Source organism: Mercenaria mercenaria, chromosome 17 (assembly GCF_021730395.1).
Source record: "Mercenaria mercenaria strain notata chromosome 17, MADL_Memer_1, whole genome shotgun sequence".
In the NCBI taxonomy this organism is placed as follows: Eukaryota; Metazoa; Mollusca; class Bivalvia; order Venerida; family Veneridae; genus Mercenaria; species Mercenaria mercenaria.
Genome location: NC_069377.1, coordinates 10,485,654 through 10,500,622, shown reverse-complemented (window position 1 = coordinate 10,500,622; position 14,969 = coordinate 10,485,654). Strand labels below are relative to the sequence as shown.

At 35.7% G+C, this 14,969-nt stretch overlaps 1 protein-coding gene and 1 long non-coding RNA gene across 15 annotated transcripts in view; both read left to right on the top strand.

Moving 5' to 3' along the window:
• LOC123537616 (protein kinase C and casein kinase substrate in neurons protein 2-like) overlaps window positions 1–14,969 on the top strand; it is a 62,892-nt gene that overhangs the window by 35,042 nt on the left and 12,881 nt on the right. For 9 of the 14 annotated variants that reach the window (XM_045321441.2, XM_045321446.2, XM_045321443.2 and 6 more), the window contains 4 exons: window positions 5,273–5,398; window positions 9,968–10,068; window positions 12,527–12,647; window positions 13,715–14,898. In XM_045321441.2, the coding sequence (XP_045177376.2) occupies window positions 5,273–5,398; window positions 9,968–10,068; window positions 12,527–12,647; window positions 13,715–14,737 (1,371 nt within the window). In that variant the 3' untranslated portion in view covers window positions 14,738–14,898. Of the gene's footprint in view, window positions 1–5,272; window positions 5,399–9,967; window positions 10,069–12,526; window positions 12,648–13,714; window positions 14,899–14,969 lie in introns of those variants that run through there. The other 5 variants (XM_053529001.1, XM_053529003.1, XM_053529002.1 and 2 more) reach the window with 1 other exon arrangement.
• LOC128550275 (uncharacterized) lies at window positions 10,197–11,142 on the top strand. The gene is made up of 2 exons (XR_008368190.1): window positions 10,197–10,785; window positions 10,950–11,142. It is a non-coding gene; the product is annotated as an uncharacterized LOC128550275 (long non-coding RNA).

The following is a 14,969-nucleotide window of genomic DNA, read 5'->3' as shown; positions in this document are numbered from 1 at the left end:
AGATAGGTATGGCCGTAGTTTCATCAACTGCTGCAGCTTTAATAGAGGGATCTTAATCAAAGACTTCATCTAAAGCTGATGATGGTTTTACAGTGTTCCTATGGGAGAAAAATATCCAGTAAGATTGTATCAGCACCAGAAGCAGGAAATATTCTATTTTTCATAGACGGCATTTGGCCTTTTCAAAACACGATAAATCAGTTCAGCAAAATAGATTTTCTGACAGATAGAATACATCTTATCTTGTCTACTTTAAGAATCAACTTAGGGAAATTTTGCTGCAGACAATTGTCCGTGTAATTCGGAAGTTGGTTGTTGCCATGGCCGTGTCTTTTGTGAAGCGTTTCGCTTATTGTCTGAAAACTGTCTGAGTTTGCCAGGAAATTTCTTTGTGTAGCTAGATACATAGTTCACGTTGTAAATGTAATACTTTTTTTACCAGTTTCAGCTTCCTTTCATTTCAGCATTTGTCTGAAATCATTATGAATATTGCTATTTCAGCAGATTAGAGGCAACATTTTGCATATTGTAAAGCACTTTCTGAATATTTTGATATATGAAACCAGTCAGTTTGTTCTCAAATATTGAGTTTATAAAAAAAGGAAGTAACAAAATATATGAAAGGTGAAATGTGTAATCTAAGTTAACAATTTAACGGTGTCCAGTTTTTCAGCCATCGGAATCTTGTTTCCTTAGTCTAAGCTAAATTTTGACAGAAAGTAGTGCAGCGAACATAGCTTCTGTAAGTGTTCATGCATTTAAATTTCACATGTTCATGAGATTCCTTTTGATTCCTTTTAGCATGAATAAGGTTATAAAATTGATTTTGGAGACCAGTCTTTGAAAGCAGCCTTGCCATTGGTTGATTTCAAATTTGTGCTAAACAACAACCAATTATATGCAGGAGTTTTGCGACTGGTTACCAAATTCAGTTTAATCACTGTAGAATGTGAACAATATGTGCATGAATTCCACCCTTGTACTTACATAAAAACATGTTTTTTGACTTGTGTCTTTGTTAAGTCCAAATACTGGAGATATTCTATAACTACATTCTATAACTAGAAGCCATTTCAGAGATAAAAGGAAACAAAGTACAAAGTTTAAAATGAAACATAAAAAAGTTTTTTGGCTTTTTTAATTGTCAGAAACCAGCATTTTTAAAAAATTTGTTTAGACAGTTCATGATAAAATAATGTCCTGTCCAAACAAAAAATGTGTAAAATCTTAACCAAGTTAACAAAATATTTTAGCTGTAGACATTACTCAGTGAGTAAAATGTTTGACCCTTTATGAAATAATATAACAATATGTGGTAAGGATTTAATCAGAGAACAAATATTTGCTGTCTCGGCAAGGACAAAATTTTCCTGCCAAGTGAAAAAGCCATTCATCCCTTTCAATCCAAGATAATACAAACAAAATCCCAGGACACTTCAATAAAATTGATAGTCATTACCGCTCCAAGAGATTTTTATTGATTGTAAACAGCACTGATTTCTAAGAGAGTAGTTCTCGGGATTTGAGAATGTAACTTTAAATGGGTAGTGTTTTTTTTTCCTGCTTCCCAGAAAAGTAGTTCGGGATTTGAAAATGTATCTTTAAATGGGTTGTGTTTTTTGTTTCCTTCTTCCCAACAGCTATTGAACAAATTATATGATGTGGTTTTTAGACACGTAAAAGTGGAATAAAGAGGGAACAAGTCATTTCTGTAATCACATAACATGATCGTAATTGGCTTTAATACTCTCTTTCTTGTTCTTCTGAATCAATTTTCGAGAACTTTGAGCAAAGAGATTGTGTGTTTTTAAATGGAACAATAATTATTGCTCTAAAGCTCTTCCTTTTAATTGTTTTAGTGTACTGGATTTCTTGTTTGCCTCAGTCCACAAAACTACTCATAATTAAACAAACAAAAAAATCCCGATAATTATATAAAAAAAATTTGAATTCACAAAATTTCTTTGAAATTGCCATTTTTCTTGAACTTGATAAAAATGAGATAATAATTAAACTAGACGAGAGCTTGTCATACTTGACCAAAGTTGGACTCTAGCATTTGAGTTTGATGAAAGTTCATACTTTTCAAATTCGTACCAAAACATTTTCCAGTATGACATAATTGCATATATATAGCATCTTGTATATGCACCATTGACAGATAATAAGATTATAATTAGATGAGATAAATTAGGAGGGGCCTTCGTGGTCAAGTGGTTAAGGTAGCTGACATCAAATCACTTGCCCCTCATCGATGTGGGTTAGAGTCTCACTCGGGGCGTTGAATTCTTCACGTGAGGAAGCTGGCTTGCGGAAGGTCGGTGGTTCTACCCAGGTGCCTGCTCGTGATGAAATAATGCACGGAGGGGCACCTAGGGTCTTCCTCCACCATCAAAGCTGGAAAGTCGCCATATGACCTATAATTGTGTCGGTGCAACAATAAACCAAACAAAATAAAATAAATAAGATAAATTAGGCCATTCCCGTAAGGGGACTCTGTTTTGCATGGCAATACTTTGTTGACTTGTTAAAACGAGAGCCAAAATGATAAATTAAAAAGAAAACGTTCAGAATTCTGTTTGATGGTTATTGAACAAAGCCTTATGACATTTTTTGATGTCTTTTCAATGATTGATTGATGAGCTTGAAAAGAAAACATTTTGTACAAAAAATTGTTTTTCCCTTTTTAGTGTACTGATACTGGTATGAGGCATAGCAGTTGAACATTTCATGATTGATTGTCTGACCTATACAAGTTCATGATTTTTACAGCAAAGAAAAAAATAAAAAAATAAAAAAACTTTGGACAGAGGGCGGTTAATTGAAATATTATGTATCTATGCAAAACCTGCAACACAGAAATGCGATTGTTGTTTGGTTTGGTAAAAGATACTTCATTCTATCAAGAAGAAGTGAATCACTGTCTTTGATGAATGTTTCGAAAACTTCCTGTGAGTTGTATGTCCGGGGAAGATTTGTATCTACTTGGTTTAATGCATTGCTGCGGAAGGAGAAATCTTGATTAAGTTGTAGCTTGCTTTGGAAAAAAAGTTCTGAGATTTACATTACATTGCAGATTGGATATGTCTGGAATATAAAAGAATATTGACAAAGCATATCTGAATATTTAGGGTCTAGATCAATGTTTGCAATTTATCAATGATACAATATTTTGAATTAGGACATTTTTAGCTCCTCTGTTTGATGAAAATAAAAAATATTTTAAAGTTATATAAAAGTTGACCACACTAAAATCCTTCTTTTTAAGCTGGGTCTTAGGGCTAGTGCAAAGGGCCATCTTGAGTGGGCCATTCAGGCCAGAACATGGACTTAATCCCTAGGGTTCACTCTAAATTTGGGTGCCTCTATGGCCGGGTGGCTGGCTTTGAATCCCTTGTGTCATACCAATGTGGGTTCAAGCCTCTCTTGGGGCATTGAATTCTTCATGTGAGGAAGCCATCCAGCTGGCTAACGGAAGATTAGTGGTTCTACCCAGGTGCCTGCTTGTGGTGAAATAATGCATGGAGGGGCACTTGGTTTTTAGCTCATCTGATTTTTTGAAAAAAAATGATGAGTTATTGTCATCACTTGAGCGGTTGTCGGCGTCGGCGTCGGCGTCTGCGTCGGCGTTGCCTGGTTAAGTTTTATGTTTAGGTTAGCTTTTCTCCTACACTATCAAAGCTATTGCTTTGAAACTTGGAATACTTGTTCACCATCATAAGCTGACCCTGTATAGCAAGAAACATAACTCCAACTTGCTTTTTGCAAGATTTATGGCCCCTTTTGTACTTAGAAAATATCAGATTTCTTGGTTAAGTTTTATGTTTAGGTCAACTTTTCTCCTAAACTATCAAAGCTATTGCTTTGAAACTTGGAATACTTGTTCACCATCATAAGCTGACCCTGTACATCAAGAAACATAACTCCATCTTGCTTTTTGCAAGATTTATTGCCCCTTTTGGACTTAGAAAATCAGTTTTCTTGGTTAAGTTTTATGTTTAGGTCAGCTTTAATCCTAAACTATCAAAGCTATTGCTTTAAAACTTGCAACACTTGTTCACCATCATAAGTTGACCCTGTACAGCAAGAAACATAACTCCGTCCTGCTTTTTGCAAGATTTATGGCCCCTTTTGGACTTAGAAAATATCAGATTTCTTGGTTAAGTTTTATGTTTAGGTCAACTTTTTCTCTTAAACTATCAAAGCTATTGCTTTGAAACTTGCAACACTTGTTCACCATCATAAGCTGACCATGTACAGCAAGCAACATAACTCCATCCTGCTTTTTGCAATAATTATTGCCCCTTTTGGACTTAGAAAATCATTTTCTTGGTTGAGTATTATGTTTAAGTCAACTTTTCTCATAAACTATCAAAGCTATTGCTTTAAAACTTGCAACAGTTTTTCACCATCATAAGTGGACACTGTACATCAAGAAACATAACTCTATCCTGCTTTTTGCAAGAATGATGGCCCTTTTTAGACTTAGAAAATCATGGGTAGGACAATATTTCTATTACACTAAAAAAAATCAGATGAGCGTCAGCACCCGCAAGGCGGTGCTCTTGTTTTTTTTAACCATGAAAGCTTGTAAGTCGCTATATGACCTAATTGTGTTCATGCGACATTAAACCCAACAACAACAACAAAAATTCACCATAGATTTGACGTTTTTTTCTTTTGAAGAATGTCTGCCTGATTTGAATGACAGTAAGTCAGATGTATTAGTGTACAGAGGTATCACTAAAAAAAACCTGTTTTTAGATAAATAACTGTTTAACATGGCCCTGATCAGTTGTCAGAAATGTGATGTAGTAAGACTTGAATCAAAATGGAAGGCTTCTGTAAAAAAACAATATTAGTGGAGAAGAGGATGACTGTGATAATTGTCTAAACTTTAGGTTCCCGGGGCAGTAGTGGGGCAGAAACCCTGATGGGGTGGGGACTTTGCCTCGTTCCGGCACCAGTATGGATTTTATCTCCAAATAAATTGAAGAGTAATTCATAATTTTCATAGTCAAGCAGACATAAATTCGCATAATCTAACCTTAATTTTAATGTTGATGAGGTTGTTCTTTTTGATATGATAGCTTATGATTATAATAATTGTAATTTTACCGCACATTATCACAGGGATATTCTCAGTTTAGGATTGTGTGATGGTTTTCAAAATCAAATTGCTGCATAAATACTTTGATGCACATGCATTATTGTTTAATTATATATAAAAATGAAACATATAAATAAAAATGATTTCCTTTTCTAATTTCAGTTAAAGAAGTTGCAAGAGAAGTTGAAAAAATGTCAGATAGAGGTAGAATCAACTCAGGAGAAATACAACGCCTGCTTGAATGATCTGAATGGATATAACTCAAAATATATAGAAGATATGACTGAGGTATGATATAAAATAGGGTTATTATAACAGTAGCTCGATCTGGGACGCAGTTTTCGGCTCGAGTGGATTTTGCTAGATCGGATCTCACAAGGCGCGCAAGCGCCTAGTGTGATCCAACTTTGCAAAATCCATGAGAGCCGAATACAAAGTCCCAGATCTAGCTACTGTTATAATGACCCTTTTATTATATACCTTTACCATTTTGATTCTTGTTTTGTTCTTGAACGAAATCTTCAATGTTTATCGATATTAAATGGAATTAAGTGAATTTTTTATGTGCGCTATTTATAGAAATGTGTTGGGTCATGCATATTAATGAAAATAGTCCGGAAGCATACAATACGGAAGGTACAATACGGAATTTGAATGGTACAATACGGAATTTTTGTCTGTCTGTTCATATTTAATTGTGAAATACAAGCCAATTGTTTTACAGGATTTATATGGGTATATAATAAGTCAAAATATATAGATGATAGGACTTGGATATAACTCAAAATATACAAAAGATATGACTGAGGTATGATATAAATCAAAATATATAGATGATAGGACTGGGGTTTGATATAAATCAAAAGATATGACTGAGGTATGATATAAATCAAAATATATAGATGATAGGCAGGGCTTCGGAAATTTGCCGGTTTGTCGGTTTTGGACTGATTTTTGACTTTTCAGACCGATTCGTGAAGTGAAAAAACGAAAAAAATCGGTCCCGTAAAAATGGAGAAAAGTATAAATTTCGGTCTGAAATCTCAATACACGATCACCTGCCAAGCAGGAAATTGTTGGTCACACACTCAGATAATCAATAAACGTGTCAGACGGTCTAATTGTCACCTTGATAATCGGTCCGTAATTAGCACGTGACGCAATCAGTGCTCGCGCGGCACATCCTTTAATGTTTGCAGACAGCCATCTGCAATGAATTAAACATTTTTGACTGGTTTCCAAATGTTTCTGACTGGATCCAAATCCTTTCGACGGGGATCCACTTCTTTTATTTAGAATCCGACGGATGTTTATTTCAAAAGGCTATGTTTGATCACGGGTAAAAAACAAATGGTCACTGCATTTAATGAGACATCACACGGGAAACCGATATAATTTTTATAATTACTTGTTTGTAAAATTTACATGATACATTTGTTGGGGCTCCAGTTGAAACAAGTGCAGAAAATCGTCTCTGCAACCCGACTGTCCAAAAAAAAAAAAGAAAGAAAAAAAATGGACTGACAAACACCATGAAACACGAATGATAAAGAAAACCGGAGTGGCGCTGTTTATCAAATCGGTCTTTTAAAAAACGTTTCAAAACGAAATTTTGTTTACATAAGAAGAGAACATATAACTTAATAAAATGTAGTTGCTTATTGAAGTACAACGCCAGTGAAATGAAATATCCGTGGCCAACCCGCGTGACAAAATGGTACTACACATGCGGGAAATTCGATCTCAGCGATCACATAACGTACACATTTGGTCCGCGGCAGAGTATTCTTAAAATACTGAGGATGTATAGCAGAGAATATGTGTCGTGTAATTCAATTTGACGCATTGTATTTTATAAAATTCCGTCAAAGAATGAGGAAACATCACAAATTATTTGCCGTGTATACGGTACCGAAGTCACGTGCGTTGGCTTTTAGACTAGTTAGATACACGGTGTATGCTTCGGTAATTTTATCCTTGCAAGTATTTTCTCGGAAAAACATCGAAATTTAAACAAAGTAACGATCACACATAACACTGAATAACTGTCTTCATTGTATAGTAACTCGCGTTGACCGGTAACTCAGTTTTAATGCATGACATGCTTATTATCACGTTTTACAAATATGGTATATTGGTAATGCGGTGGGTGGGGTAGCGCCGATGTCAGGATTTTCGTTTCGGACCGATTGAGTTCTCAAAATTTCCGGAGCCCTGATGATAGGACTTGGGTATAACTCAAAATATATAAAAGATATGACTGAGGTATGATATAAGTCAAAATATATAGATGATAGGACTGGGGTATAACTCAAAATATATAGAAGATATGACTGAGGTATGATATAAATCAAAATATATAGATGATAGGACTGGGGTTTGATATAAATCAAAATGCATAGACTAGGGTATGGTATAACTCAAATTATGTAGAAGGTAGGACCGAGGTATAACTCAAAATATTTGGAAAATATGACAGGGGTATGATATAACTCAAAATATATAGAAGCTATTATTGAAGTGTGCTGTAACTCAAATTACATGAAAATATAATGAATAAGGTATGGTATTACTCAAAAATAGATAGAAGATCTGTATTAGAATTGATATCACTCAAAAGAGATAGAAGATAATAACTGAGGTATGGTGTAACACTTTATGTAACAATAGATAGAGTGAAAAAGTTTTCAAAAGCCAGTCTCAATGCTGTATTCTGTGTCTGACCTCGGTATTAAATGTCATGTATGGCTGCTGTATACAAAAGTATATTATTTTTCTTGTATTTGGTTAGTTATCCTGCCAAAAGAATCCCAAGTAATGTAATAGAAAATATTTGACATTGTATTTGTATAGCTTTTTAGCTCACCTGCTCACATGGCTGTTAGATGATTGGTGTCAAGTTTCTCTGTATGGCTGAACAGAAAATTTTAAGGATCTTCTCTGAAACTACTGGCTTGATTTTTTTTAGCTCACCTGTCACAAAGTGACAAGGTGAGCTTTTGTGATCGCGCGGCGTCCGTCGTCCGTCCGTGCGTGCGTGCGTCCGTCCGTAAACTTTTGCTTGTGACCACTCTAGAGGTCACATTTTTCATGGGATCTTTATGAAAGTTGGTCAGAATGTTCACCTTGATGATATCTAGGTCAAGTTCGAAACTGGGTCACGTGCCATCAAAAACTAGGTCAGTAGGTCTAAAAATAGAAAAACCCTGTGACCTCTCTAGAGGCCATATATTTCACAAGATCTTCATGAAAATTGGTCAGAATGTTCACCTTGATGATATCTAGGTCAAGTTTTAAACTGGGTCACGTGGGGACAAAAACTAGGTCAGTAGGTCTAAAAATAGAAAAACCTTGTGACCTCTCTAGAGGCCATATTTTTCATGAGATCTTCATGAATATTGGTCAGAATGTTCACCTTGATGATATCTAGGTCAAGTTCGAAATTGGGTCACGTGGGGTCAAAAACTAGGTCATTAGGTCTAAAAATAGAAAAACCTTGTGACCTCTCTAGAGGCCATATTTCTCAATGGATCTTCATGAAAATTGGTCAGAATGTTCAGCTTGATGATATCTAGGTCAAGTTCGAAACTGGGTCACGTGGGGGTAAAAACTAGGTCAGTAGATCTAAAAATAGAAAAACCTTGTGACCTCTCTAGAGGCCATATTTTTCATGAGATCTTCATGAATATTGGTCAGAATGTTTACCTTGATGATATCTAGGTCAAGTTCGATACTAGGTTATGTGGGATCAAAAACTAGGTCAGTAGGTCTAAAAATAGAAAAACCTTGTGACCTCTCTAGAGGCCATATTTCTCAATGGATCTTCATGAAAATTGGTGAGAATGTTCAGCTTGATGATATCTAGGTCAAGTCCCAAACTGGGTCACGTGCGGTCAAAAACTAGGTCAGTAGGTCTAAAAATAGAAAAACCTTGTGACCTCTCTAGAGGCCATATTTTTCAATGGATCTTCAGGAAAATTGGTCAGAATGTTCACCTTGATGATATCTAGATCATGTTCGAAACTGGGTCACGTGGGATTAAGAACTAGGTCAGTAGATCTAAAAATAGAAAAACCTTGTGACCTCTCTAGAGGCCATATTTTTCATAAGATCTTCATGAATATTGGTCAGAATGTTCACCTTGATGATATCTAGATCAGGTTCGAAACTGGGTCATGTGCGGTCAAAAACTAGGTCAGTAGGTCTAAAAATAGAAAAACCTTGTGACCTCTCTAGAGGCCATATTTTTCACGAGATCTTCATGAAAATTGGTGAGAATGTTCACCTTGATGATATCTAGGTCAAGTTTAAAAGTGGGTCACGTGCCTTCAAAAACTAGGTCATTAGGTCAAATAATAGAAAAACCTTGTGACCTCTCTAGAGGCCATATTTTTCAATGGATCTTCATGAAAATTGGTCAGAATTTTTTATCTTGATGATATCTAGGTCACATGTGCTCAAAAACTAGGTCACTATGTTAAATAATAGAAATAACGACGTCATACTCAGTTCAACACTGGGTCATGTGGGGATAGGTGAGCGATTCAGGACCATCATGGTCCTCTTGTTTCCTTTGGGGATCTTGAACCAGATTCCATGGCTTCCCTGGCAGTGGGAAGCTGTAATGTTTACGCAAATTGCATTTCAGCATTCAAATTTAAGTCTTTATAAGTTAACTGGTTGTGTTTTATGATACATAGTATATGGTTATTCTTTGTTTTTGCAACAGTTTAAACAGATTTAAATGTAGTAAACTTTGATTCATGGTTCTTAGTTATGAAATTATGTTTAGCAGAAATGGTTTTTGCACAGCTTGAACTACATGTATTTATATATATATGATATCACTGCTTTCAGGTGTTTGAAAAATGTCAAGCTTTTGAGAGACAAAGAATAGATTTTTTCAAGAAGATAATGTTTGATATTCATCAATGTTTAGACCTCTCTGTAGATTCAAGGTAAGAATATGTTCTTATAGATACAAGGATTTTCATTGGTCAGTCATGTGGAATTTAGGAAAAAAAATAATCTGTACGCTGCAATCTGACTAAAGTACTCAATCTTCTAAACAAAGATCTGAGAATGACCCATTCACATTCGTCTTCTGTATATTTTGGATTTCCGATATTGCTTTTTTTATTTTTGCAAATCTAATTTTATTTGAACCAATCAGACGACTTGTTTCAACAAGCATTTGGCTGAACAATCAGAATAGTGTCGAATGTCAAAGGATGAGAAAAATGTGCAGTCAAGCCACCCGGGACCCCTGGCTTACAGGGTGAGTGCCCTACCGACTGAGGTAACCGGCTGTCTGACACCTTGCATGACCAAGTCCGTACCATGACATATGATCTCTCAAAACACGAGGGGTAGTCACAATGTGGTTGTCATAAGAATTGTAAATATTAAAAATCCAGGCTAAATATAGATTTTTAGCTCGACTATTCATAGAATAGTGAGCTATTGCACTCGCCCATGCGTCCGCGTCCGCGTCCCGATTTTGGTTAAGGTTTTGTATGTAAGCTGGTATCTCAGTAACCACTTGTGGGAATGGATTGAAACTTCACACACTTATTCACTGTGACAAACTGACTTACATTGCACAGGTTCCATAACTCTATTTTGCTTTTTTACAAAATTATGCCCCTTTTTCGACTTAGAAATTTTTGGTTAAGGTTTTGTATGTAAGCTGGTAACTCAGTAACCACTTGTGGGAATGGATTGAAACTTCACACACTTATTCACTGTGATGAACTGATCTACATTGCACAGGTTCCATAACTCTATTTTGCTTTTTTACAAAATTATGCCCCTTTTCGACTTAGAAATTTTGGTTAAGGTTTTGTATGTAAGCTGGTATCTCAGTACTTACTAATGGGAATGGATTGAAACTTCACATACTTGTTCACTATCATGATCTGACATGCACTAAGCAAGTCCCATAACTCTACTCTCTTTTTTTTTCAAAATTATGCCCCTTTTTCGACTTAGCAGTTTTTGGTTAAATTTTTGTATGTAATCTGATATCTCAGTATCCACTAATTGGAATGGATTGAAACTTCACACACTTGTTCACTGTCATGATCTAACATGCACTGTGAAGGTCCCATAACTCTACTTGGCATTTTTACAAAATTATGCCCCTTTGACTTAGCATTTTTTGTTAAGTTTTTGTATGTAAGCTGGTATCTCAGTATCCACAAATTGGAAAGGATTGAAACTTCACACACTTGTTCACTGTCATGATATGACATGCAGTACAGAGGTTCAATACCTCTACTTTGCATTTTACAAAATTATGCCCCTTTTTCAACTTTTGTATTCATTCAATTGACAAGGCTGTTGAATAGTCGAGCGTTGCTGTCCTCCGACAGCTCTTGTTTAAACATCTACTATCACATACAGAATGTTGTAAGTAAGGCTCGGATTGGCTAACGGAAGGGTCATCAATATGAGGCTATCAATAGCACGTTTCCAGATCCAATGTGCGTAGCGTTAATTGGAGATGTATTTTAGTCAGATTGTTGTATGCTGTGACTTACAAGTAATTTTGGCAAGGAATTTTACCATTTCATACCCTGGCTCAAAATAGTAAAGTCTGAAGTTCAACATAAAATTCTTGAATGAGTGCTACACCCTGATTTTGCTTTTATTGACTTTATACACAAGCACCTTCTTCAAGTACACATAATGACTCCTGGACAGTATGATTGTATAAAGTTTAGAAAGAATACATGTTCCGCAAATACTAGAGAGATGGCAATGTTGTGCATGTATATGTGTGAATGATCAATAAGTTTCGGAGATGTTGAAATAAAAACTTTTCATGCTATTTACACAATTTGACCAGGCACTTTCGAAATATAATACTAAAATCTGAAGTTTTAGATGTGGAGTGATGTGTAGTTGGTGGCTTAATGATATTCATCAACAGCTGTTTATCAGGCAATTCTTAGCAGACATGTGGTAATACAAGGATCTGCTATACATATGTTATGTTTACTAGATATAAAGTTACATCTTTCTTGACATAAACATTGAGATGCTGCAGCAAAATAACACTGGAAGATTGCTAATTCTGTGTGTCCATGATCTTTACAAATTTTTGTATCTGATTTTATTGATATAGTTAGTTTAATTTGGCTTGAATTTGAAAATAACTGCATTAACCTTTAGCCTGCTGGCGGCAAGTCAAGTGATACTGCCTTTGCAACCAGTGCAGACCCAAGATCAGCCTGCACATCTGTGCAGTCTGATCATAGTCTGCACTGTTGGCCAGTTAGTCAGCATCTTTTTTGGTAAGCACCCCTTTTAACCGTTAATGGTACTGTCCAAATTGAAAGATGGACAAGTTCATTATAGAAATTTAGCAGGGTAATTAATGAAATATTTAAATGCTTATTTTTGTGATTTCAGATATTCATCAGTATACACAACGCTCCATTCCACAATAAGTAATACAGATGCAGACAAAGATCTCCGCTGGTGGTCAAACAATCATGGTGCTGATATGGCTATGGCTTGGCCAGTATTTGAGGTAATATAATATTCGGTGTTAGCAATCAGAACTTAAGAATAGAAAATGATTTTGTGAAAATTTTGTGACTTTCCTGTATTTCAATAAGAAATATTTTGATTTTATGCATGTTTAAGCAAAATAGAGCAAATTAAGTCATGATTTAGTTAGACTTAATGAAACAGGATTATACAGACTTGAAATAATTTGTGTAAATGGTGCCCTGGATATAACAGTAATAGTTTTGCTATGTTCATACCTGAGATATTCAATTTATACCAACTAGCCTTAACAGCATGTTATTTAGCCAACAGACCCAGTTGTTCGAAACTTTAACAGTTGATTAAGCTAACAGTCGATTAACTTTTATAGTAATATTTCGACATTTAGAAAACTTAGAAAAACAAATGAATGGTTCAAGGATTATAAACACTACAACGCCTTTACAATAAAATTAAAACATCATGCTAGTGTTTCCCACCAAGACTAGTATTTTTATCCAAAATTTGACAGGCAATTAGTTTAACAGTCTGTTTAAGTTTCGAACAACCGAGCCCAGTGGATGAAATAATTTTGAAATTTTTATTGACCCACTACTTCAAAATTTGAGTTTTACGCCTAATGTTCCAGTGTATCCCCACCTTACTAAATACTGATGGTTACCGATTACTGGTGGAATCCCAAATATCCGAATATTTACTTCCTGAAGAGTATTTCTGGAATTCTTTGTTTCAAAATTACACGACTTGCGTCAAAAGTAAATCTTCCGTGAAATATGTCCTTCCTAAGGGTAAGTTATTTGTTTAATATGAATTGATGGAATATATATTTTTCTTACTTATTTCATTCATAAACATCAATATCACTTGATGAATAAAGAATAATTCACCAAACAAATTTTGACAGAAGGAATCCCCTTCCTGTAAATGATGTCATCACGTACTGCCTCACACATGCGCCTTTTGACGTTATTTTGCGACTGCTACTGGACTAAACTTCGGATTTGTTACTGTTAAAAATTAAGAAACCAAAATGCATTCAAATGCTTTTTGCATGTGGTAAGTTTTCTTTGTTTATTTTCATTGCAGGTACCAACAACTGGCAAGGTTACCAAGAAAAAACGACAGTATGATGCAGGGCTGATAGCAAAGGCATATGAGGATGTAGTCAGTTCTGGGATGTCTGTGTACAAGGCAGCCAGGTTATACGGTATACCAGAGTCCACTCTACGTGATAGAACCCTGGGTATCCAGCCAGTGACAGGGGAGAAAGAAAACCTGCCTAGCTGTGGACCATCTCCTATATTCACTGCACAGGAGGAGCAGAAATTAGTCGAACATAGCAGTGATATGGCAAGCATTGGGTATGGTTACACCCGTGCTGAATTTCTCAGCTTGGCATTTGAATGGGCTGTGACATTAGGAAGAAAAAAACAGAGTGACCCTGAGTTTGCTGCATCATGGTATACAGGATTCAAGAGACGGAACCCGGACTTTACTTTAGCTAAACCCCAACGGAGATCCATAGGTACTGCAAAGACTGCTCCATCTACAATTTCTATTGGAAGCACAGGTGAGGAAGAACAGTCCATCAGTGACAATCTTGAACCTGCTGAGCATGTATCATTCTTTGACAGTAAGAAAATATTGAAAGTGCTGGAGACTTCAGAGGGTACAAGAAAGAGGAGAGCTACCATCACGTGTGATTTATCATCGCCATCAAAGAAGATGTTGATGACTCCAGTTGAAATTGAAGTCACCATAAAAGACAAAAATGTATTAGAATTACCTGGTCCATCTGGGGAGAAAGATGTGCCAAAGAAAAGCACAAAGAGAGTACAAAAAGCACCGTTGTCACCAATCCCTGGTCCATCTGGTGACAGTAACAGTTTGGAGTCAGAGGAAGACCTTGATAGTGAGGATATCACTGAAAAGGACCTGTGTTGCGTTTGTGGAAAGTTCACGCCAGAGCCCATGAACATGACGGACACGTTGGAACTTGTACAGTGGGGACAATGTGATAAGTGTGGTCACTGGACACACCTTAAATACTGTTGTAATGTGAAAATTTTGAGGAAACATGAGGAATTCTTGTGTCACCACTGTGTTTAAGTTACTGAATGCGATAAGTCTAGCTTATCTATGCTTTTTTACTGAAAAATGTGACAAATTTCTCTTTGTGAAAAAATTTATTTACTTTTAGTCATTTTGTATGTTATAATTTACAGTTTTTGTTTGCAGCAGATTAAAAAATCCAGTACCCAAAACATTCAGCTTTGTTTTCTTGTTATTTTTGTGCTTCTGGATGGAAGTTTAGTGCAGTAGCATTATTTCCCACAATTCC